The sequence below is a fragment of the Pezoporus occidentalis genome, unplaced genomic scaffold, assembly GCF_034315485.1.
Source record: "Pezoporus occidentalis ecotype Australia unplaced genomic scaffold, CSIRO_AGI_Poc_V1 ctg34, whole genome shotgun sequence".
Taxonomy (NCBI): Eukaryota; Metazoa; Chordata; class Aves; order Psittaciformes; family Psittacidae; genus Pezoporus; species Pezoporus occidentalis.
Genome location: NW_026915376.1, coordinates 5,593,486 through 5,617,001, shown reverse-complemented (window position 1 = coordinate 5,617,001; position 23,516 = coordinate 5,593,486). Strand labels below are relative to the sequence as shown.

General features: G+C 37.2%; 2 protein-coding genes across 8 annotated transcripts in view; one reads left to right on the top strand and one right to left on the bottom strand.

The window, feature by feature from the left end:
- Positions 1-9,631, bottom strand: part of DNAH8 (dynein axonemal heavy chain 8) — a 140,391-nt gene extending 130,760 nt beyond the window's left edge. For 4 of the 5 annotated variants that reach the window (XM_062629681.1, XM_062629683.1, XM_062629684.1 and 1 more), the window contains exons 1-9: positions 9,384-9,631; positions 8,608-8,742; positions 7,297-7,381; positions 6,406-6,554; positions 4,843-5,032; positions 4,314-4,477; positions 3,218-3,394; positions 2,799-2,912; positions 342-449 (exon numbers count right to left, since the gene is read on the bottom strand). In XM_062629681.1, coding sequence (XP_062485665.1) covers positions 342-449; positions 2,799-2,912; positions 3,218-3,394; positions 4,314-4,477; positions 4,843-5,032; positions 6,406-6,554; positions 7,297-7,381; positions 8,608-8,742; positions 9,384-9,626 — 1,365 coding nt within the window. In that variant the 5' untranslated portion in view covers positions 9,627-9,631. Of the gene's footprint in view, positions 1-341; positions 450-2,798; positions 2,913-3,217; positions 3,395-4,313; positions 4,478-4,842; positions 5,033-6,405; positions 6,555-7,296; positions 7,382-8,607; positions 8,743-9,383 lie in introns of those variants that run through there. The other variant, XM_062629685.1, reaches the window with a different exon arrangement.
- Positions 9,632-11,685: 2,054 nt separating this feature from the next.
- Positions 11,686-19,897, top strand: GLO1 (glyoxalase I). 3 transcript variants are annotated; one of them, XM_062629675.1, is made up of 6 exons: positions 11,686-11,842; positions 12,668-12,750; positions 13,997-14,137; positions 14,861-14,928; positions 16,548-16,637; positions 18,679-19,897. In XM_062629675.1, exons 1-6 carry the CDS (start codon positions 11,687-11,689, stop codon positions 18,765-18,767), a joined length of 627 nt encoding a protein of 208 aa, XP_062485659.1. In that variant the 5' UTR covers position 11,686; the 3' UTR covers positions 18,768-19,897. The 3 variants fall into 3 exon arrangements, with proteins under 3 accessions (XP_062485659.1, XP_062485660.1, XP_062485661.1); XM_062629676.1 differs by having other exon boundaries at positions 16,548-16,660; XM_062629677.1 differs by having other exon boundaries at positions 11,691-11,834.
- Positions 19,898-23,516: the final 3,619 nt, after the last annotated feature.

Genomic DNA, 23,516 nt, shown 5'->3' with positions numbered 1-23,516 from the left:
TTGATGATCCAATTAAGTCTTCAAGGCAGATAATGAAAGAATCTTTTTGGATTCAGTGATTTAGGAAGCAACTGAGAAGATTAATTCAGATATGAAGATTAATCAAGAAGATAAAAAAAAATAAATTTTGCTGAACCAAGAATAACACCGAAGTTCCTTCCAGAAGACAAGTCTCTGATCCAAGTTCTAGCTTCTCCTGATCAATTATACTTCATTTCCCATGCAGACACCTACTATTTTTTACCATTTTTTAACAAACATCCTACTGATTTTAACAAAATGAGTTTGTTTCCTGAAAAAAATTACATTTTTATAATGACTATTATACCTAATATGTTTACCTTTATAAACAATGATGTCATCCTCTCAGAAGTATTGTAGTATCTTGAAAGATGGTAAATCATTTGTATAGCATTTACTAAGTTTGGTATTCCATGTATCATTGACACCTTAAAGAGGAGTTTTTAGAAAAATAAATTATTTTGTAGTCTTAGCAACAATATTTTTACTCTACTGACAACTTCTAAATTACATTTTTCCCTAAATCACATGAACCAATCTTCAAAATGCCATAGCATCGCATCAAAAGGTTTTGTATTGAAAAAAAAAATAAATAAACACAAAAACCAGCAGCTAATCACACTCAATATATTTTTAAACTTCAACTAATAAGAACAATAAAACTCATTGATGATTTGGTGAGAAATCAAATTAAAAGGCATTGCTACTGATATTTTAATGTGCTATTTTGATTATCAAAATCAAACTGATTCAAAAAGTACAAGTTGCATTTTTTGTTATAAAAGAAGTATTCTTCTGGCAGATGACAGTGGTTGTGATTAACACTTTTATTTTACTTCAAGAACAGCTGCTAAATGTACTCTGCTATCACGTTGTGATAGCAATCATAACATAAAACGTTCCATTCAAACATTTCACAGAACTCATGAAGTAATTGTCACAATGTTAATTTCACTAGAGTACCTAATTCAGTCAACATATGAAACATCTAAATCTTTCACACAATTCATGAAATAATTGTTCACATTATTAAAATCAAACCACAGTATTAGAAGCATTGCACAATTTGATCACTTCCAAAGTATTTTGGAAGAGGAATATAGAGTTAAAAATGATAATGCATTACCAGTGACTTATCCGATTTGCAATTCTCAACATCAAGAAAAAGTAATTTTGATTGTCACCCCTCAGAGAAGCCAGGCTTCTGGAATTAACTTTTGGCTGCATAAAGCACACTAGTACTGTGTATAGATACAGCAGGCATTTGCATCTGGCAGAAGAGTGTGAAAGAAAGGTATAAAAACAACCCTCAGTGTCGGTCACCCCACTTCCCAAAATGGAATCAGGAGAGTCTGAGTCTACTGAGTTTTTTTTAATCCTTCACCAAAACAACCAACCCAAACTCCTGCATAGCGAACTGTACAGATTCAAAGCCCCAGCTTATACATCCAGTCAAAATTTTCATATAGTAACCCACTTCAGCTACAAATGTGACTATGTGTGATACTGCATTCACTAAATGCTGTATTGATGCACATACTAAATATCATATTAAATCTGCAGGTAACCCATTCCCAAACCACTAATATTTAAAATACTTTTCAACATCAGATATTAAATTCAACTCGATCCAAAATGTAGTTCTTTATTAATACAGAATATATTTAACTTGTATATAACTATTTTCAAGTTGAATACCATAGAAAATCCTACCTAAATTATCTTGATCTCAATGTTTTAGGAGACGAAACAGAAATACAGATGTATCAACATTTTCCCCAACTAAATCAAGAACTATAATTAACTATCCTGTATTAGTAAGATAATGAAATTTTTAATGCATTTCCAAATGTCTGTCTATGTTTAAGATAACAGAAGTTTTATCTTCACGACACCTACAAAGCAGCTCATCACTATGGCCTGGTACCTGGCACCCTCTAGCGATACTCTGAAAAGCTGAAGGTAAACAGCTTAATAATACTGCTCCTTTTTCTCCCCTCTTCTACTATTCCATGCAGTATCAGCTTTACGTCATACAGTATCACAGTCTTTTTTGCTTTCCCCCAGTTAAAATTCTGTAGTAGGATCCTAAGCTGCCAGAAATTCAGAAGAAACTCAACACTTCCTGACAGAGGACAGGAGGCATGTAGGACAAAACATGGAGTACTAAAAACTAAAGCAGAACATGCAACTTTTCCTAGGGTATTTCCTCCTTCCATCCTATTCTGCAACAGTCATTAGAAATTTGTATCTCTTATAATAATTAACTGTTAATACACATGGGCAACCAATTATTTAATTTCTGAGTAGCTGGTTCTTCTGCAAATGGAAGTGCCTAATACTGCTTTTAATTTCAAAATATTATTTTATTCATTAGGTTCATTATGCTCTACATAACCGAATTTTTGGTACTTTGGTTATAGATGGGTGATTATTCATTGACATACGGAATTTTCATTGAAAGACATATTTTGACACTCTTGTACTATAAAATACGTATCTGTTTTAGCTCACATTAAAAATAATATTGCAGCAGGACTGACTTATAGGAAATCATGTGTGCTTATATTTAATGTGTATTTTAAAATATCATATTTTATGTAATGCACAGTAAACTAATGCTTTAACATTTAGCTTGACAGGTGTTTAGAAAAAATCAGAAAAAATAGAAAGTGACATGATAAAAATTCAAGCAAATACAAACAAGATCTCTTTTGCTCTGGGCATTCTATGTAGATACCTAAACTATGCTTAAAAATGATGAAAGACATACTTACAAGGTCATAGTTATAAAGGGGCTGACAAACTTTTTCAAGTATGCCTAAGTATTTCACATTATCTTTTGCTTCATTTGCTGCATCTGTGATTCTGGCTTCTAACTCTCGCCACATCTAAAGGGAAAACAGTACTGTAAAAAACCTCAAACTATATCTTTAACTTGCACTGATTTGCCAGAAGTAAATCTTGGTAAATTAATTTTTAAAAGCCATTGTCAAACCAGGCAATAAAAGTTACTTTCATTTATGATAATTTTATCTGAATGTCTAGTTCTTTCTCTTAGTATATCATGCACACCAGCATCATACCTAAATTTTCCTCTCAATTCTTCTCAGGAAACCTCTCTAGGGTGCAATGAAACAAAATAAATATTGCAAGCTTTGTCCACTACAGCAAAAAACAACATAAAAAAAATTACCCGTAGTATTTTAGAATGTCCAACATTCAGCACATTAATGACAGCTTTGCAGTCTGGTCCTTTGATCTGCTCAATAATAGAATTTAATTTAGCAGACATAGATTTCCAGTGCTGTAGTTCAGTCAGTGGACCTGAATTATCAGCTTCTCTCCTCATCTGCTTACTCTCAATCAGAACCTACAACCAATTTGGAAAAAAAAAAAAAAAAAGAAAAAAAAAAGAAGAAATGAAACACAGAGGATGCTAAAAAGGAACATATTTGCAGTTATAGACACATGAAAAAGGATACTTTTTCCAAATTGGAACCGAGGTCTGAACTGCACTTAATCATATTCTTAAACTGAAGAGAAGGAAACTAATATGTTTAACTGATGTCATTAAAAGGGTGAATCTCTGCATACACCTGTATTTTTCTTTAATCAGAATATATGGATTGAAATGCTCCAAATATAACTTCACATGTAAAAAACTTGAACTATTTTAACAAAAACATTAAATATCAATGTCAAAAATGTACTCATTTGTATGTTGATAAATGCATTATATATCTTTTACATTTTTATTCTCGTGAGCTAAAACCACTAAACACAGTATGTCTTTATAAGTAGAGCATGTCCCAGTCTACACAGACTGTGTACTTTGACAAAGGGTTCTGTGCTTTATCACAGAAGTCTCAGACTCTAATTTCTGAGACCTTACCCCACAGGAAGATTTACACAGGATAAATGCCCTACTGGGCCAGGTCAAAGATTTTTGTAAGAGTAGTATCGCATAGCATGACTGGCAGCAGAAAATTAACAGGTAATATGCATAGAGTATACCTAACTGTACACAGTGCGGTCCTCACCAGTGTTATAACTCCTGCATCCTTCTGTTCTCTTCTTTTTACTTTTTTTGTATCAGCTGTTCAGAAACCCTTACTCTTGCTAGACTGTAAGTTCGTAGGGCTTACAGACTACCTACTTATGCATAGAAGTGAAGCACTTGTATTACTCAGGTGGTAATGCAGCTGAAGTCTTCATCTAACTTCATGCAAGTCTCATATAAATATCTATCTCTATTCATATTGGATTGAAGTGTTAAAATAACAACCTACCTGCTCAATTTGTCTATACCATATCATAAGTACTTCCTCTAGCTGGTGAACCTCATCAGGATTATTAGCTGCTGCAGCTACTTTCTCAAAGGACTGGAGTTGAGAAAAATTAACGTAATCTATTACTTCCAACTCAACGGTTCCTTCAATGCTTATCATAGCCCCTGGGAAAAAAAAATAAAGTGATTGCAAAGCCAGACCAATTAAGAGTTTAAAATTAATTTCTGCCTGTGTAAGCAACTGAAATTTGGGAATATTCTGCAGTCACTGTTATTTCAACGTAACAGCCATTTTACTGGACTCATATAAAGCAGAAAATTACTATGTATTAGGTGTTTCTTCCTAAAAGCAATATATCACTGTTTTCTTCAGTAAATAATCTACCCATGTATTTATTACGCAAGTAATTGATCATTTAATTCTTCCTTGCAGAATGTGAAAAGTTCCATACCTATGTGTTACAGAATTTAAATGGAATTTCTTAAGGAGAATTCCTCTAGTTTGGCCACTTCCTAAATGCAATGCTTACCCTCTAGAAATGAAATGTATCTCTTAATTGTTTCCACGAAGTTCTGTTTGGTTTTTGTATCCTGTTTGCTCTGACTTAAAGCACCCCAATTACTTGCTTTGAGGATGGCAGGGAGAAAAATCTTTTGTATCATATTCTTAACTCCACGTAGGAGTCCTTCAGTGGCATCCAAAACACCAAAGAATATATCCTGCATTGTAACCAAATGATTGTTAGTGATGCAGTAATTTAGGTTTGAAAGAGTCATGTAAAATCTGTGTTGTTTTTTTTATAAAGGCACTCCAATGCACCAATGAAAACTTTAACTTAAGGAGACAAAATCCTTTCAAAATACTGATACCTCCCCCATGGCCATAAAATTCTGTTTTCAATTAAAAAATGCAAGTCAACAATAATTTAATACAGTTATAAAATGCTGTCTGGTTACATTTTCATAATTTCATTATTATTTCATAATTTTAGTTATTTCCCTATCACACAGAAGTTTGGAAATTTTAAAATAGTACACAATTAAAAATATTCTAAATGTCCCCATCTACCATTAGGAACTGAGTAAAAAGATGTAAGTAGCAAAAATGCTCTGAATGTACATATCTGAAAGTATTTTAGAAGCTATTATGTACATGAAGGTATATTGCTACGGATCAGATTAAATTATTGTCTACTCTCCAAAACTAAACTTTACAAGTTCTGACTATATTTAATATTCCAACATTTTAACTGTCCTTCAAGTCAGCAAATGTTAACATACTTCATATAACAAACTTCCTAAACATAAATTTCTCATCACTTCAATGAATTTAATGGAAGAGTAATATTTATGACCAATATTGAGACTCTTGATAACGACAGATCTTATCTCTTACTTCTAATAGTGCTTTACTCTTTTCTTAGCTTCAAAAAGAAATAAAATATTTTAAATATAAAATATAAAGTATATAAATTAGTAATGGCTTTTCTGTCTGAAGAATTTAAAATTATATTAATTAGAAGATACAAATACAGGGCTGATTCTAATCAATTTACAATCCCTTCAGCACAAGTATTATGATCTGTAGTGATAACTGAGAACAAACCCCATGCTCATCTAAGAATTTGTCTTGTAAAGCAGAAAAACCCATGCTACATAATCTACATACGATAAATGTGCATTTCACGCATTCAAAGACACATAAAATAAAAAGGTACAGGTAAACTTTTCCTCTCCTGGTATTTGCAATAAAGTCTTCTCAGTGAGTCCTTCTACCTTAAAGATTTTGATGACATCTAAAATGTACTTAGCAGCATTAAACTCTTCAAAAATAGCAAGGAGAAATTAACCTAAATGCTGACTTTAGCAAAAGTCCTGTAAAACAATGAATTCACAAGATAGCCTAGTATTTGCTGAAGTAATAAAGCTATTCACTGTCTACCCAAAAAGCAAAGCAAAGAGCATGTGAATAGCTTAACATTCAAAAAACACAGTTACCAGAAACTTTAGTTATATGACAGTAGTGAAACAAATAATGAAACAAAATAGCTACTTCTAAAGTATTTGTTTTTTTTTAATGTATGAAAGAATACCTCGTGTATAGTTTTTACATTTATAGGGTTGTCATTTTTGAAACGAACAAAAAAAAAGCATTGTCCTATGAATTTGTCTGGTGTATCATCCACATACAATCGCATCATTTTACTTCCTTTTGCAACTCCTGGAATTGTCCGACCACATTCTGAAAAGCATTTAATACGTGTTACTACTTTTAAAAGCAAGGATACTATAAAATTATTAAATCAGCATAGTGAAATAAAATTCAACATAGAAATAATTCATTTTCTTCTTTTCTAAGAGAACGAAAACCAGCAGAATTCATGGCTGTAATCGGCCACACATTTAAAAATCTACACCAAACATGTAATGTCTTACAAAGCAAATCTGGTGCATTGTACTGTGTTGAAATGGGAATTTGCTCAGGCCCATCATTCTAGGTTAACTTGCTGGTGACTGAGGTACTTTGTTTATTCACATGCACCCTATGAGGCAAGATATCATGCCTAAGCAAGAAAACAAGAAAATATGAAATACCCTCAGGACCTCTGGGGATCACTGTATACAATTTGATTATTTTATAAATACTATTCTATAAATAGGTAAGGTAACAGCATGTTAATTGCTTTGAGAATCATTAGGGTTTTTAGACATTACATTTTAATTCTCTACTGATCATGTGAAAATGAAAAAAAATCAAATTTTTATTTCAAATATTTATTTGTAATAAATGCAAATTCATACAGGTTTTTTCAAAGTGCTTTCTAATGAACTAAACAATTTGACTTGAAGCAAACATTTAAAATATGAATTGTCAGTCCTCATTGCAGAAGGCTGCAAAATTATGAACAAGCGAAAAACAGGTTTTATTCTGGAAACATTAAACAAAATTGTATCTGCCTCTGCTAACATCATTAAAAATTTACCTATTCCTGGTGCTTCTCCTTCTTGATAGAAAATTTTTAATGCTTTACTTCCTCTCTTGGCAAAAAAAGAACTAAAGGCTTCCAACTGTTAAATCAAAAAGTAAATACTTGTTACCCAAAATATTTTTATGTGCCCTTAAGACAAGCAAAAGTAATTTGACCATTCCACTGTTAAAAGTTTTAGTGGCATGTAATGTTTATCCTCAAATACTGTGAGGAGTTACAAAATAACATTATAATTATTTCAAATATTGCTTTCAAGTACTTATCTTGCTCACAAAGGTGGCCTAGTTCCTAATAACTCTAATGTTTTTGGTCCTCTCCAGTAATGCAGAGACACTGAAGGATATGCTGTCACTAACAGAATCTGTAAGTCTCAAGTATCAAATAAAAGTTAACTAGTCATAACAGACTTAGAAATACACACAGCAGATTTGCAGTACTTGATATACCCTGCTACTGCTACTCTACCCCTAAATGTAAAAGATGAATTTGTAAAGAGGAGTAACATCACACTTGGGAATTTTAGTGTGGAGACATGAATGGTGTTAGGAAAATGAGTGACACCCAAGTGGGACAGTATTTAAACTTATTATTTTGAGAAGACAATGTTATGTGAAAATAAAAAAACTAAAAGCAAGCCAGCTCTAGAAATGCATGCTGCGATTTCACTTTGTTTAATAGGCGGTAGTGAATAACAGGGTTAAAACTGAGAAAAGTACAGAAAAAAATCCTCCCAGAATAAAGAAAAAATGGTAAACTGCTGAAAGGGCAGTGACAAAAATCAGAAAAAGATTCACTACTATAAAAAGCACTCCAACTTGAGAGGAAGAGAAAGTAACTTTTGGTCTTCTATGATTTTACACAGGAGGCATGACATGAGCTGTTCCTATGTCTACTTATTCTGTAAATAGCTTTCAGTCCACATGGTGCGAACATTCACTGTCTGAATACACAGACAGGCTAATGCTCTAAAGAGTAAAACTTAACTCATGGATGTCAAAGACATGAGATGTATTTGGGAGTTTACTAAATGAGAATTTGTTAAAGGACAATGTTGACACAGCCTCAGGAGTCTAAACTGTTTATAAATAAACTAAAACTGGAAAATTTCCAACCATAAGAAGTTTTCAGATGGTCCTGGTGACAGGACAGGAAAAAGAAAACCAACAACAAACCCATGAAGTTAAGGTGATCTAAAACTATATACCATTTAGAAACTGTTAAAAAAAGAAATGTTAGCTGATTGTCAACACTTAAAGCATCTCTGTGTTGTGTAAGCATATCAACAAACATATAGGACAGACTCACCGAAGGGGCATCCAAAATCATTTCTTCCACAGTTTCTAAGTCTAAACCTAGCCTGATACTGAGAACTTCAAATATGTATTTATAGGAAGCATCAACTTTTGTCTTTCGATTTTCTCTTGCTTCTTTGTATTGAGCCTAAAGCATTAAACACATCTTTCAAGTTAAAAATACACAGTGACCACAAGAGTGACCTGCTACTTAACTCACAACTAACGCTAAAATTTGTCTTGTACACTACATAACTACCCTGCTTTTAAAAAAATCTAAATTTTCAGAGATGAATAAGATGAATAAGAATGAATTATTAGAATTATTATAAAATGTAAAGTCAATTCTGAGGGTATGTCAAAGAAAAGCAAACATTAAATATACTACTACTAGATTTTAAGATATTTGTGTGAAATGTTAACTAGTTTTATTTTTCACAATCAATATTTCAATTTATTATACTAATCCAGAAAGGCAGCAACATCAATTTAAAACCAAAGCATCTAGAGTGGGTAAATATTTGAAGGAACTAAGCTGGGTACAGCTTTGCTTCAGGGTAAATTATTCAGCTAACATCTCCTGTTTCCTTCCTCTGTTACTTTAAAATAAAACCTTAAAATACTACAAACACAGGAAACAAAGACTCATTTTCTACCAGAAATCATTTAATAAAAGAACTGAGTATAAACAAAAAAGAAAGAAAAAAGGAACAACAAATACAAACTGAATTTAGTCATCTGAGAAAAGAACCAGAAATTTATTTAAAAACCTATGGTTGAATACTAAACCTGTTTTTCTTTTAAAATTTCTTGCAAGGACAGAGATCCATCAGTGCCCCGGCAAAATCTAGACAACTTTCGGCTTGCAGCAGAAAAAGAGTCTAGGGAAGAGGAAAAGCTTGTTAGGTTTCGACTAAGGCAAAGAGATCTGGATGCAGTATCTTCTAGCATAAAACTCTCTGCACTGGGAATAGGGCTAGCCGCTTCTCCACTGCTTAAACTTTCTCTGTATCTTTTTCGTGCCCCCTCCATCTTGAAATCTGAAAAACAAAATAAAAACAACAAACCAAAACCATTTACAACAATAGAGATTTTTCAAGTCTATCTATAAATATATACATATATATAAACTTAAATGTGTTATTCAGTGTGCTCAAATCTACACATGGACTGAGGGACTAGTCTTAAAGCACTGTAATCACCACTACAGCGATACCTGAAGTCCCTACTTCAGGTCTAATTTTTCCTCAAAAAGTAGCTTGTTCAGTTTCACAGGGATGTTATATGGAAGAAACATTTTATAAAACAAATGTTGACATATACTAAGGTTATACCTAGGGTAACAGCTGAAACAAAAGCACAGAAATCACTATTCTATTCAGAGCACTATTACCATAAGGATTAAAACAACCATCAGGAACTACCAGGTAGCTCTTAAGAAGCCTTAGGGCATGTAATTGTGTTATATACCCTCTTAGATGCTATTGCCTGATTCAGGATATAGAAAATCAGAAGTGAGATAGACATGAAAAGGCTGCTGGTGCTGCACTATTAACTCCTTATTCTTGCCCATAATTAGCTAAGTGAGCATGGTTCTCTGAACTCTGGCATGCAATCACCTGTTACAGAAAATGTTAATCTCTTTCTTAAAGTAAAAATACTAAGAAAAAAACACAACACTTTAGCAAAGTCACAAAAAAGGGAAAATTTAAAATTAGATTAACTCATGTTAATCTGACTGGTTTAGTCATCTCTAAGGTTAGCAGGGGTACTTTCCATGTCAACATTCAACCTGGAATAGGTTGGTTTTTAATCCTGCATTTTAACTGGTTCTCTTGGCAGCTGACACTTTCTCCTAAAGCTCTAGGTGAGAGAGGTGAGACTGCCATTAAAAACAAATGACTTTCATTAAAAACAAAGACTACATTGTATCCTGGTACCTTCCTTGACTCTCTAAACACCTGTACTCAAGATGCCTGGTGGCTCATATGAGGTTTTCACACTTTCCAAAAACCAGCATGAACTCCAGCTGGCTACCTATCCTAGTTATAACAACAGATGTGCCTCCAGGATCTGTTTATGCAAAAAAAGGAAGTCTGGTTTCCAGGACAAGTCTTAGAAGGAGGATCAGGAGGGAAAGCAGAAGATTTCCAAGTATGGAGCACCAGAGATACTGACTTCTGGCTATCTTCTGAAAAGCCGAGGTGACTTAACCGGCACTTCTGCTTTGGTAGAGATAAGCAGGCGGCGAGGGGCACTGACCTGGCTAGAGCTATGCCTCAGAACGCGGGGAGAGGGGAGCACCCCCCCAACGGCATAGCCGCCCTCCGCTGTCGCTTTAGAAGGCAGAGCATGCGGTCCAACGCCTGCCGCGGGGCTCTGGCCAGATGAAATACCGTTAGCGGGGATGCCGTTAACGGGAGCCCGTAACGGCCGCGGCAGAGCTCGCGGTCCCCGCACCCAGGCGGCGCTGGGCCAGGTGCGCGGCTCGAGGCCTCTTCCCACCGGACCCGGCCCTGCCAAAGCTCGACCCGCTGGCCGTGACGGGCAGCGAAGAGCTCAGCGCAGCCCGGTGCTCTGAATCCTCTTGGCAGGGTTGGTATTAGATGGCGCCTGTGGAAGTTACCGAGAAACGCATCCCGGATTCTACACTGCAGAGGCGATTTCACCTCAATTAAAGTGTACTTTTATTTATCATCCCCCCCACCCCCGTGTTCACTCCCGTTTTTCTGGCGGAGTTTTCGGAAAGAAAGTTTCTTTAGACACGGAGCAGTTGTTTATACCAAGCACCATCAAAACGAGCGCACAAGGGGGCTGTAATGCGCCGAGCCGAGTTTCCAACCAACACAGTCACAAATCCCCGCTCCATCCGAGCTGGGCCCGCTATCGGCGCCTGTGCAGGCGCTGGTCCCGCACCCTCAAGCCTACGCGCAGCAGCTGAAGGGATCCCTCCTCAAGTGACCGCCGGAAGACACATGGTTTCACGCCACTCTCCACCGAATTAATTCCACAGGCAAGGAGTTTCCTTCCCTTCGACGCATACGGAAACGAAGGGACAACACCAGACCTCACCCGCGCCTAGCACCGATGAAATGCAGGCGGGGCGGAGCGAAGCAGAGCACCGCCTTTCCGAGAGAGCTGTCTCCTCCTTCTACTCCTCTTCCGACATGGCGGCGCCGGCGGAGCTCAGCGGCCTCAGCGATGAGGCGGCCTACGCCGCCTGCTCGGAGCCGGATGCCAGTACGAAGGTGGGGTGAATGGGAGGGGGGGAATCAGAGTGTCCCGTGGTTGCCGGCGCCTGGCCTTGCGACGGTGCCGCCGGTGTCTCTCCGTCCCGTTGCCCTGCATTTTGCCCAGCGGACGTGCGGTGGATGGGAGGCGGCATGGGGGAGCGAAAGGGGTGGCCAGGGCTTGCCGGCCCAACTAAAGACGTACCCCTACGTTTTCATTTTTTACTAGGATACCTTGTAATTGCATTTAAGGTGTTCTGCGTCTGTCTTGTTTATTTTAAATACATCTCTTTAGTTACGCTACCATTTGCTTTATGTCCACTTAAATTGTTTGTTAGCCCTTGGCACATAAAGTTATCTCATGGCTTTAGGAAAATACCCTCCTAGAATTGCAGGCAGGTTTTGAGGCCAAGACTACCATCAGGCTTGACAGAAATTCAACATCTGTGCAATGATATAATAAACTCCTGAATTTAAATGCTCTGTCTGCAGTGAGGTCTAATGTCAAATATGCATGTGCTAGCTGTGCTCGCATACAGAGTGGTTCATGTGCAGTACAGCTCCATAAAAGACGAGTAAAGAATTATTCTTTTTTTTAATAACACTGATAATATATGTTGAGTGATACCACTAGTAGTTTTGTTTTAAGCATTGTGTTACAAAGGCATATCTCTTCAAGACAAATCTGTATGCATAGGGTCGGGACAAAAGGTTTTATTTACACCTAATGTAGCACTCTGCTTGTTACTTCTAAACCTGCTAGTTTTAGATTCATGGCATCTTTGTTAATGCCCATAAATAAATTCTGGTTGATGTATAAATAATAAGTATTTTTTTCCCCAGGATTTTTTATTCCAGCAAACAATGTTAAGAGTAAAGGATCCTAAGAAGTCACTAGATTTTTATACAAGAATTCTTGGAATGACGTGAGTAGAAGTTGCATGCCACAATAAGCTTGGGTTTGCCTACTGTTCTTCTGAGAAGCTTTTGTTATTTTAATGTAATTATACTAATTGGTCTCACAACAGTGGTGCCTATCAGCTGATGCTCACTTGGATAGTCTGGCAATCTCTGAGCACAACACAGTTAATGCTTAAGATGCAGATGAACTAATATTGGCCTTGACAAGAAATTTCTTAAATAGGTCACTAATTATCAGTGTACAACTTGATTACTTTCTCCTCACTGAACCTGCAGCTAACTGGTAACTTTTATGACAGTTCTTACAATTGCAATCACTGCTGTAAATCCTGGAATTAAGTTTTATGCTCATTCTCAGAGGTGGTTTATGATCACCTCTGATCATAAGACAGTAAGGCAGTGGAAGCTAGAGACAAGGTCCAGACTCAGCCTTTTGAAGAAGGCTGTTGGGAGGCAGATGCAGTAGCCTAATATGTTTAAGCTAGGCTCTTCTTTGCACAGTACTGACATTTGAAATGAGTTATTTCAAATCAAAACTTTAACATATTTTTAAACATCCTGAAATGAGTCCAGATTAAAGAATCTGTTTCTACTTTAGTGAAGATGTGAGAAAATAAAAATGAAACTAAAAAATAAATTAGATTAATTTTGCATGCGTGCTTGTTCTGGCTAAATATCCTACATAAAAAGTGTTTACAAGTATTTTTTAGTTTATGAAATTGTCACATATGAAATGGATTTTATCATTATACCTAGCTATTGAAATTGTAAAATTAATTAAAGGTATGTTTGTGTTTTAATCCTGCTGTGTTCTTAAACTGATCTGATGCCAGTCCATTCCTGAGACTTGGTCAGTTTCAAAGTAAATATTTTTATTCCTTGGTAGTATTTTAAAGGGTAAAAACAAAGATCTTCCTGAGGAAATACAGACAAGTAACAGAGTGGCAACCTCAAGATATGAGCTTTTGTATTGGCTTTGAGATTCCATTACTGATAGTTTTGCTTTTAAGCGTCCAATTTTCTTTTTTTTTTTCTTTTTTTTAATAGGTTTATAGTAGGTTTTGGATTGTTTCTATTTTATAGTTAAAAATGTAGCTATTTTAAGATGTGGATTACAGTCAGAAAGATGCAAAAAAAGCCCCAACAAAAACATGGAAAACTTGTTCCATGGGGAAGCACCTTGGTTTATTTGCAAACTATCTGATTACCTTTTTAAGTCACTATTTCAAAATATTTTTTTTTGCTATTTAGACTGCTTCAAAAATTTGACTTTCCTGCTATGAAGTTCTCACTCTATTTCCTGGGATACGAAGATAAAAATGATATTCCAAAAGACAAAACTGCGAGAACAGCTTGGACTTTCTCTAGAAAAGCTACACTTGAATTGACACAGTAAGTATTAATATAGTGGGAGATAACATTTAGCTAACAGTGATTAAACAGAAGTGGATGAGTGTAAATCCTGTTGGAGTGAATAAAAAAATGTAATCATTACTGTGGAAACATCTTCACTGTTCTATAGCTTTAACATATGGCTGAGATCTTGGATACTTGGCAAGCTTAATCTTTCCCTTTTCAGAGCTCTTTCAAACTTCTGGGTGAATAGTGGTACATAAGTATGAGATAATGCTTGCTATGTTTTGAGTATGCGTAGGGAAGTTACAGAATTTAACCGAAAGAGGTATTAAGTCAAAACATACACTTCCCATAAAGGGGACAATTTGGTTAATGTTATTAATCATTGTAACTGTGTAGGAGGAATCTCCCAAATACTCCATGGTCTTGCTTAACCTCAGGACCACTTGCTCTCACTGTTTGTTCCCCAACAATGGCTAGATTCGTGCAGTGCAACCTTCTCTAATCTGAATGAGACAGGAGAGTTTCTGACTCATTCAGGTATAGAACCTGAATATTAGGGCTGTAAACATGACTAGATTAGAACTGGATCCCTAGGACCTGTGACCAAGGAAATTCTTGATAGTTTAATGAATGTAGCCAACAGCTGAAATTCTCTGGTTTCTTAGGAGAAAGAACTTACCCTCCTGAGGAAGCTGAACATTTAGGATTTGTTAATTTTGATGCTTTTCTTCAATGTGTAATAATTACTTCTTACAGCAACTGGGGTACTGAAAATGATGAAAATCAGTCTTACCACAATGGAAATTCAGATCCCCGAGGATTTGGTAGGTTTGTAGTTTTGTGTTTGTAGTTTTTAAGCTTTGGTTTATTGTGATTACATTTTTTTTCCTTGGGGAAAAATGGAACTTTAAACGATTTTTAGAATTGCATAAATTCTGTGCATGCTGTAGCTTTTTTTTTTTTTTAAGAGAACTGTAGAGAAAATATTCTAAGCTTGTGTCATGGTTTAAACACAGCCATTAACTCAGAACTATGTAGCTGCTCGCTCACCGCTCACTCCCCCCCCTTCCTTCCCCTGCTTCCGAAGGGATGGGGAGGAGAGTTGGAAGAATGTAACTCCCACAGGTTGAGATAAGAACAGTCCAGTAACTAAGGTATAACACAAAACCACTACTGCTACCACCAGTAATAAAAATAAGGAAAATAACAAGGGGCGAGAATACAACCACTCATCACCCGCCAACTGATACCCAGCCTGACAGAGTAGTGTTCTAGCCCTTCCGGGTAACTACCCCCAGTTTATATAGTGGGCATGATGTGCTGTGGTATAGAATACCTCTTTGGCTAGTTGGGGTCAGGTGTCCTGTCTCTGCTTCCTCCCGGCTTCCTCTCCTCCCTGGCAGAGCATGAGACTCACAAAGTCCTTGGTCAGACTAAACATTCTGACCAGCAACTAAAACATTGGTGTTATCAGCGCTGTTCTGAGGCTGAAAGTCAAAACCACAGCACTGCACCAGCTACTAAGAAGGAGAAAAATGACTGCTATTGCATGGATGAAAAGACTACTAGTAGGTTACTTGAAAGAAAACATATCAGCACAAAGAAAGAAGGGGACTTCAATCTCATCCTTTATGTCTCTTCTTCCAGCATGTATGCTGTGAAAGATTGTGAAAATGGGTAAATATGTTTCAGAGTAATAAGCCACAGTTACACTTTTTATAAAAAAATCTAATCCTTTGGCAAGCAAACCATGCTAATAGTAACTACAAAATGAAGAATAGTAATTGCTCTTGTCAGAGTATCATGGTGTTTAGACTGATTTACATTTGGATTTCTATTTTATAATCCAGTAGTTACCCATTTTAATCTGGAAGGAGAATTCCAGTTGCGTGTAGCAGTGAGGATAGTATTTGTATGGCTCAGTTTGGTATTTTGAGTGTTTGAAAGGTCACTGGTTTGTGAAATAAGTTTGGTACTCCATCTAGCCACTTGACATTTAAAGCTTCTGAATCGATTTGTAAGCTTAGGCCTTGCATAGTGTTAGTCTCTACAAATACAGCATTAAAAATAGACTCCTTGTGCTGTTGAACTAAGCAAATACAACCAAATACTGTTATGTGGTCATGCTTTGGGAAAATACAGATAAACCAGTGATCAAGAACCTTATTTTTTCCTACTCTAGATAATCTCATCTAAACAATATGAGCTACTTGAACTCTAAAGTTCCTATTTTAATAGGCATTATCAAAAAGACAACTTTCTGAAGTTGTATAATGTTAATATCCTAAGTGCTCCTCTTTCTGGAAGCAATGTTTGTTTTCTATATCTTACATGAACTGCAGCATGCAAACTTTTTGCAGAAGGTGAAATGCTGAGCAGACTGTTTCCTGGAACATCCAGCAACACTTACAGTGAACTTCTGTCTTTTTATCTTGTTGCACAGGACACATTGGAATTGCTGTTCCTGATGTCAATAAAGCTTGTAAGAGGTTTGAAGAACTAGGAGTGAAATTTGTGAAGAAACCAGATGATGGTAAGTCTTGATCAGAAATACAAGTAATTTTTTTTTTTCCTTTGTTTTTAATATATTATGTCTAGAAGATCTCTCTTGAAAACCAGGTAAGATATTTTCAGTTGTTGTCATTCTTAGGTGCTAAAACAAGTTATCCCAGCACCCTCTTACACACTGGGCAAAACTGAAATAGATCCGTCTTGGTAAGAATTGTGATAGTTATAGCTATGTGTCTTCTGCATGTAGTCTGACCTTCAGTAAAAGAGTTGATAGTTTATACTTCTGCCTAGAGTTACCACAGAATTTACTTTACCACGGACCGGATTCACACATCGCATCTGTTTGGTAATTATCATATGAAAAGAAGATGACTTGGGAGATGTAACTACTCCCACCATTAAAATTGAGTAATTCCTGACTTCTCTGCCTATTTTTATTTAATGCCACTTACTAGCTATTAGCATTTTAACTGTTCTGTCAGCTTTCACAGAAATAGCCTTATTAGTCTGTATCACATTTAACTTGTACAACTTTTAGTAAAAAATGCATAATGTTTAGTTCAAATGTCTAGAGACAAAGAATGTCTATTTCAAAAGCCTAAAATGCAGAAATTAGTAGTGAGAAGTCTTTCATTTTTCAGCTGGATTCTCCTTCATGAAGAGACCTTATGAGAGTTTTAGGACTGATGTATTCCAAATGGACATCTAGTACTTAGCAGCATGCATAAATTTTAAATACTTCTCCCCGGTTATAGAAACTAGATGTTTGCCTGTAGTAAAGGTGGGTTGTGATGGGTTTTGTTTGGCTCTTGTTTGGTTTTGTTTTGCTTATAGATTGAAAGTAGTATTAGTACATGAAGCTTCAGTTCACAGGTATTGGAATTGATCTAGATTCCTTGCTAGAGGAATAAGAACAAGTAAAGCAATTTTCATCTTACTCACTGTGCTCCCAGCTGAAGCAAATGGTACAAGCATAGATGAAAACTTAACTTGGACACAGATTTATTGATATAAGAATTGAACTTCATATTCCCAGCATTTTAAAGTTTCTGAGCCCTTTGTAATTTGTTCAACACCTGAACCCTGGGAAAGTTGATACGAAAGATTCTGATTTTGATTCTGTATTTCTGCACAGCTCTAAGTACATAGGAGGGGAAGTTTACACTGTGAATGGAATAAATCACAGGAAAACTCTTAAGGCAGTCAAGGGGGGGCAGAGCAAAAGCTGTGTTTTAAAACGAAGAAATAAAATCAAAACAGCAAATGCTAAGGAGGAGGAAGAAATTTTGGAATTCACATTCATTGTCGAGCAGGCTAAGAGACCTAATATTATTTTTTTTTCCCAAAATTACTGAATCAAACATCTATTGTTCTCAGAGGTTTTTGTAGTTAGAATATACTGTGAGTTAGGTTGGTTCTGTTACAATAAATAGCCTAATAGAGCAAGCATAATTAAAAATGTGTGGTTAACATTTTCAGATAACATCTTAAGCTGTGCTATCCTGATCTGCTGTTGAAGAACAATTTTTGGGGACCTTGTTTTAATCTGTGATATTTTTTCCAAACAGTAAAACTTAAAGCATTCCTGTTCTGCATTTTTCTGTTTTATGAAGTGATGCAACTGTGTACTATAAACCACATTGGGGAGGGAGGGGGAACAAACAAAAACCAGAAACAGAACTTCAGTGTGAATACAGGAATGATGGGAGATGAACAGGGCAGAGGAACACAGGATTTTATACTGGCAAAGCCAGTTCAAGAAAATTATGTCAAAACATCCTGGAGAACAAAAATGCTATTTAGGGGACTAATACTTACAAGGGCAATCGATAAAAGATAGAATTTCAAAGTGACTTTAAACTACAGCTTTGTAGATGGACAGTTTAGCATACAAAGATCTATTACTGATTTCAGACTTAGCTGTCTAAATTCGAACTCATTTTTATGCAAAACGGGGAAAAAAAAAGGAAAAAATATTTTTTCAAAGTAGTCATATTTGACATTAAGAATTAGTCATGTAGTCTTAACTTCATCTTGTTGCCTTTTTCTTTTCCCCCTCACAGGTAAAATGAAAGGACTTGCATTTGTTCAGGATCCTGATGGCTACTGGATTGAAATTTTGAATCCCAATCACATGGTGACTCTCACTTAGTTCTAATGAAGTATATTATATGAGACTCTCACTTTCAGTCCCCTGGAGAAAATCTGTAGCAGTGTTTATGAAAATCTCACTTAATGAAGAGGAATCAGTTGTGTTCAGAATCTCTTAAAACTATCTCCTGGGTCCTTGCTGTACTTGGATTCTTTTATTCCTGTCCTGTGATGCCACTTCAGTTTGTTCCCAATTATGAATACTCAACTGTTTTTTTTTGAAAAGCTCATACACAGATTCTCTTCTTGAATATTGATTATGTTAATATTTCACCAAGCCCTATCAAAAGATACATGATCAGAAATTCCCTGGCTCTCACACCCTTAAACTAACAAAACAAAAAATCCTTTGTTGCTACTGATGAGCTTCAACAAGGAAGAAAAAAAAAATACACCTTCAGAATATTTTTTTTTAAATAATGTCAACACATCCTGAAGGCTTCATGCACTATATTGTAGAATATAAAATGTAGAAATAAAACGTCAGACTGACTTGAGTACTAGTATGTTTATGAAAGTCCTTATCTTACTTGTATTATATCAGGCAAAACTCTTTATGGAGCAGCCTTAAGCAGCCTTGCCTAGAACAAGATACTTTGTGGAGGCAATAAATCAGTCCAGCAGAAAAAAATCAGTCTTTCAGCTTCTGGCTGCTGATTGACAGGCAAGATAAGAGGTCTCACAGTTGCTAACTTGCCTCTTGCTCCTTCTTGTCTCTTCCAGTGCTAGACAGAACTTGCTCATAATTTTTATTTCAGTGAAAGTCTGGGGCTATGTTTAATTTAAATGCTGGGTACATTCTGCATTAGGAAATAAAAAATGAGTGTCTGAAAAAACGGCTTCCTACCAGTAGTGTCCTCACAAAAGCAATGATGGTTACTGAAATGGTACCCGTAACCAGTAGGAAAACATGCAACATTTACGTATGTTGCACAGAATATTTGAATTAATGCTATTCCTCCTGTTACGAATGATGTAGACCATATCAGGTTTTGAAATCCTGTACCTTCAAGAAAAAAAACCAACTCTTTGCCCTGTCTTACTATGGCTTGAATAGGTTATTATGACTAGTTAATGTAATGGCATTGCAATTCACTTCCAAGTAAAGCATTAGTGAAAACTACAAAATCACTTTAAAGGAGCATGACTTGTTGCTTTGCTAATTGTTGGAATCCTAGATAACTGAAAAGTTGTTTGGTTTGTTTCGTGGATTCTTACTTGAGAAGAAATCTGGTTATAAAAGAATAAATTGGGAGTATGGTAGTGAAAATAACTGTGTGACTTCCTTAGCAGGATGTTTTATTAACTTCATGGTAATGTGCAGAATTAATAAGACAGTAACTCCTTGGCTTATAAATTAAACCAGAAATGTAGAAAGTACTGCATGTGATTACTACTGTGCTAACACAGATGTTAATGACTTAAATGCTGAGTGTTGCTGTCCCGTCTCATCTGAAAAATCCTTAATTCTGTCTGCCTCATCTGAACAAGATAGCATATATGAACTCAATAATTTTAGAGCTCCACACGAAAAGTAATTCATAAAATTAATCAACGATGTTTACCCTTAGAAAATAAGTGAAACAGATTATACTTTATTGGAGACTTAGGTGTCGGAATAAGAAATGGGAAAACTCTAAATGAAGTTGTCTAAAATTGAGTTTTATTTCAGTCAGTACATGTGTCATCTAAAGCTTTATGACCAAGGGGTTGGCAAGAAAAATCTCGGATTTTTACAAGCCTTTAACTTGGTGATTCTTAACAACCTAGTGTTCCATTCAGAAGTGTTTCACTATACTTAAAAGCACAGGTGTGCCTGGTAAAGCTATTGACCCAATTGTATGGAATCCAGTAATTAAAACCCACATAATTTGAAAATCTGATGAGTAAGTCAAAGGGTGTGCATACATAGGTCAGTGGAGAACTACATGAGGGGAAGCAGGCTATGCCAAAGGTTCTCGTTAGTCCTAAAATAAAAGCACTCTAAACATGTTTTGGAATGGTCCCTGGGTTTAAGTGCTTGGCTAAGCATAGCTATTGTGATAGATGATGAAGCAATAAAAAGGAAACTAGTAAAAAAACCACTGTCATCTACAAACTAATTACAGCAGTATCATGAAGTGGGCAAGCTATGGGTTTAGGTTGTCTGGTGTTACTTTGTTTTTGAAGTCACTGCTGCTTGCCATACTGAGAACTAATTAACCCTGGTACTACCAGTTACAAAATCCAACAATAAGCTAGTAAAGAAAATCATTAAGTGATTATTCTTTCAGCCTGTACCAGATGTTAAAGATTTTAGCTGTAAAAACTGTTGAAACTCCTCAGTGTTCTTACCGAGTACAGACAATACTATTTTTACTTCTTCCAAGGTAACTCTTCTGCCAGATAGTGTGGAATTATATAGTATGTAGTGCTTTGCCACTGGGAGAGCCTAAATTTAGCAATGTGCAATACAGGAGAAATTAATCTAATGGTCACGCGGAGAGAAGCCCATGTTCTTACAGCCAGTAAGAGGTTCCATTACTCAGGACAGCAGAATACCCAAGGAATGGCAAGAGTCGGGCAAGCACCACGCTAGGCTTAACCAAAGAAAACGTGCATTTTGAAGGCAGCCGAGCAAGAACAGGTGGGAACGCGGGGAAGGTTAAGTATCAGCTGCTGTTTGAGAAGGGCTGGGGTTACTTCAGCACCGAACAGAGTGCTAAAGTCCCCGCAAGACCCGCTGTTGCCCGAGGCACAGATGCGTGTACGATACCCCCGGTAGCATCGCGGGCGCACCGCGACTTCACCCCTCGAATGGAGACGCTCTGCGAGCGTTGCCGCCGCCGCCGCCATGGTCGCTCTCCCGCCTCACCAACCGCATCGCCCCTCCCGCCGGGCTCTCCCCGCAGTCCCGCCGCGAGTGCGGAGCCCCGCCCGGAGGATGCCGCTCTTCTACCAGTCTCCCCTGCTCTGTGGCCGAGCGCCCGTGACCGGCAGAGCCCGGCGACGCTGTGAAGGCACAGTACCCGCTCCAGCGGGTGCTGTCGACGTCAGCACGCAGGACGGCTGCCGTTGCTAGGTGACGTCAGCGCGCCGGTTGACGTAGCGACGGAGCAGGGGGTGGGGGTCTTGGCGGCGGGGCTGGTGAGTCTGGGGGAGGGTTGTGGTTGGTGTGTGGGGTTTGTGTGCCTTCTGCCCTTGTGGAACGAATGGGTCATGTGGCTTCCCCGCCGTGGAGCCGGCGGTGGCTTCCTCCGTGCGAGGGCGGGTTGACTAGGGAGCGGGCCGAGGAAGTGCTGCGGGGAGCAGCTGAGCTCTCCCAGCGGCGGAGGGGCCGCACCTGAAATGCCTTTCTGTGGAGGCCAGGGTAGGGGGCGGCTGGGCGGGGAGTGTCTTTCGGCTCGGGACGTGGATCTAGGGCCGTGGCGGCCCAGGCCCTGGTTTCCTGGGCGCGACCTTGGGCGAATCGCTCTCTCCCGGCCGCTCTTTTCTGTGCTGATGGGGCGATGTCCCTCGTTCACCTACTCACCCACCCCCTTGCCCGCTCGTTCTGGTAGTGTGCTGGGGTTTTGTGGGTTGGTTGGTTTGTTTTGGTTTTTTTTTTTTTTTTTGGTTGGTTTTATTTTGTTTGGGTTTTTAATAGTATTTTGACGCTTTGGTAGTACACACAATATTTTCACAGGGTCTTAGTACTTAACTACTCTTGCAAGTTGCATACTGCTGCAATTCACTGAAATTCCTTTTGACTTTGAAGAAGCTATCATCAGGCTTAAAAAAAAACCTCAAACAACCGCTGTTAACTTGTTAGCAATATGGCTGTAATCTTGCTTGCCCAGCAGTGTGCTTCGTTTGTGTTATTGTTAAAGCTCAGCACACAGACCCCTCCCAAAGCCCGATGGTGGGACCACTTAGTTCTGTATGTGTGTTAAGATTCCATTTGAGCCAGTTCACAAAGCAGGTGTATTTGGCATGTTTCCTATTACAACTCTAAATCAGGCACTTGAAGTATAGTGTCCTGTTGGGGTCTATTCACTCATTTATAAATAAAAAAAAAAAACAAAAACAACAAAAAAGCTGACCAAAGCCACAGGAATTTTCATAAATGGCATTTGATTAGATTTTGATAATACAAGTCAATTTCATAATCTACAGCACTTGTAGGAGCAAATATTGATGTATTACATGTTATTCTCCAAAAGAAAGAGCTCTTCTTTGCTGGACTGGGATGTGGTTACTTTCCAGTGCATGAAGCTACCTAAAAATACTTTTTTATTTTCTTCTCCTGTATTGCTCCTTTAAACATACAGTTTAAAGAAGGTTAGATTGTCTTTTAGGAGAGGATTCATAGATGAAGGTATCATCTGTTTAGTAAATTAAATACAGTTTATTTTTCCTGCTGGCATATATGATGGGAAGAATAACAATAATTTGTACTTGTTGAGAGAGACTCATTATGTTACCTATGTATTTAAACAAATAAAGCCTCTATATTCCTGTATTTTCCCACCCTACAGTTTTGTTTTCTTGTTTGTAAAATTGAAAGCTTGCACAGGAGAAAGATCTGCAACTGCCTTAAATAAAACCCCACAACCAAAACACAGACAAAATCCCCATATCCTTTAGCTAGAAATTCTAGTGCTATCACTTAATGCTCTGAGGAGTTTTCTCGTAGAATTGTGGGATTTTTTTTAAGAATTTATTTGCACAAAAATTTTAACTGAGAAATACACATCTTGCTCACTTTTGCCATAGGCTACATGTCGCCAGT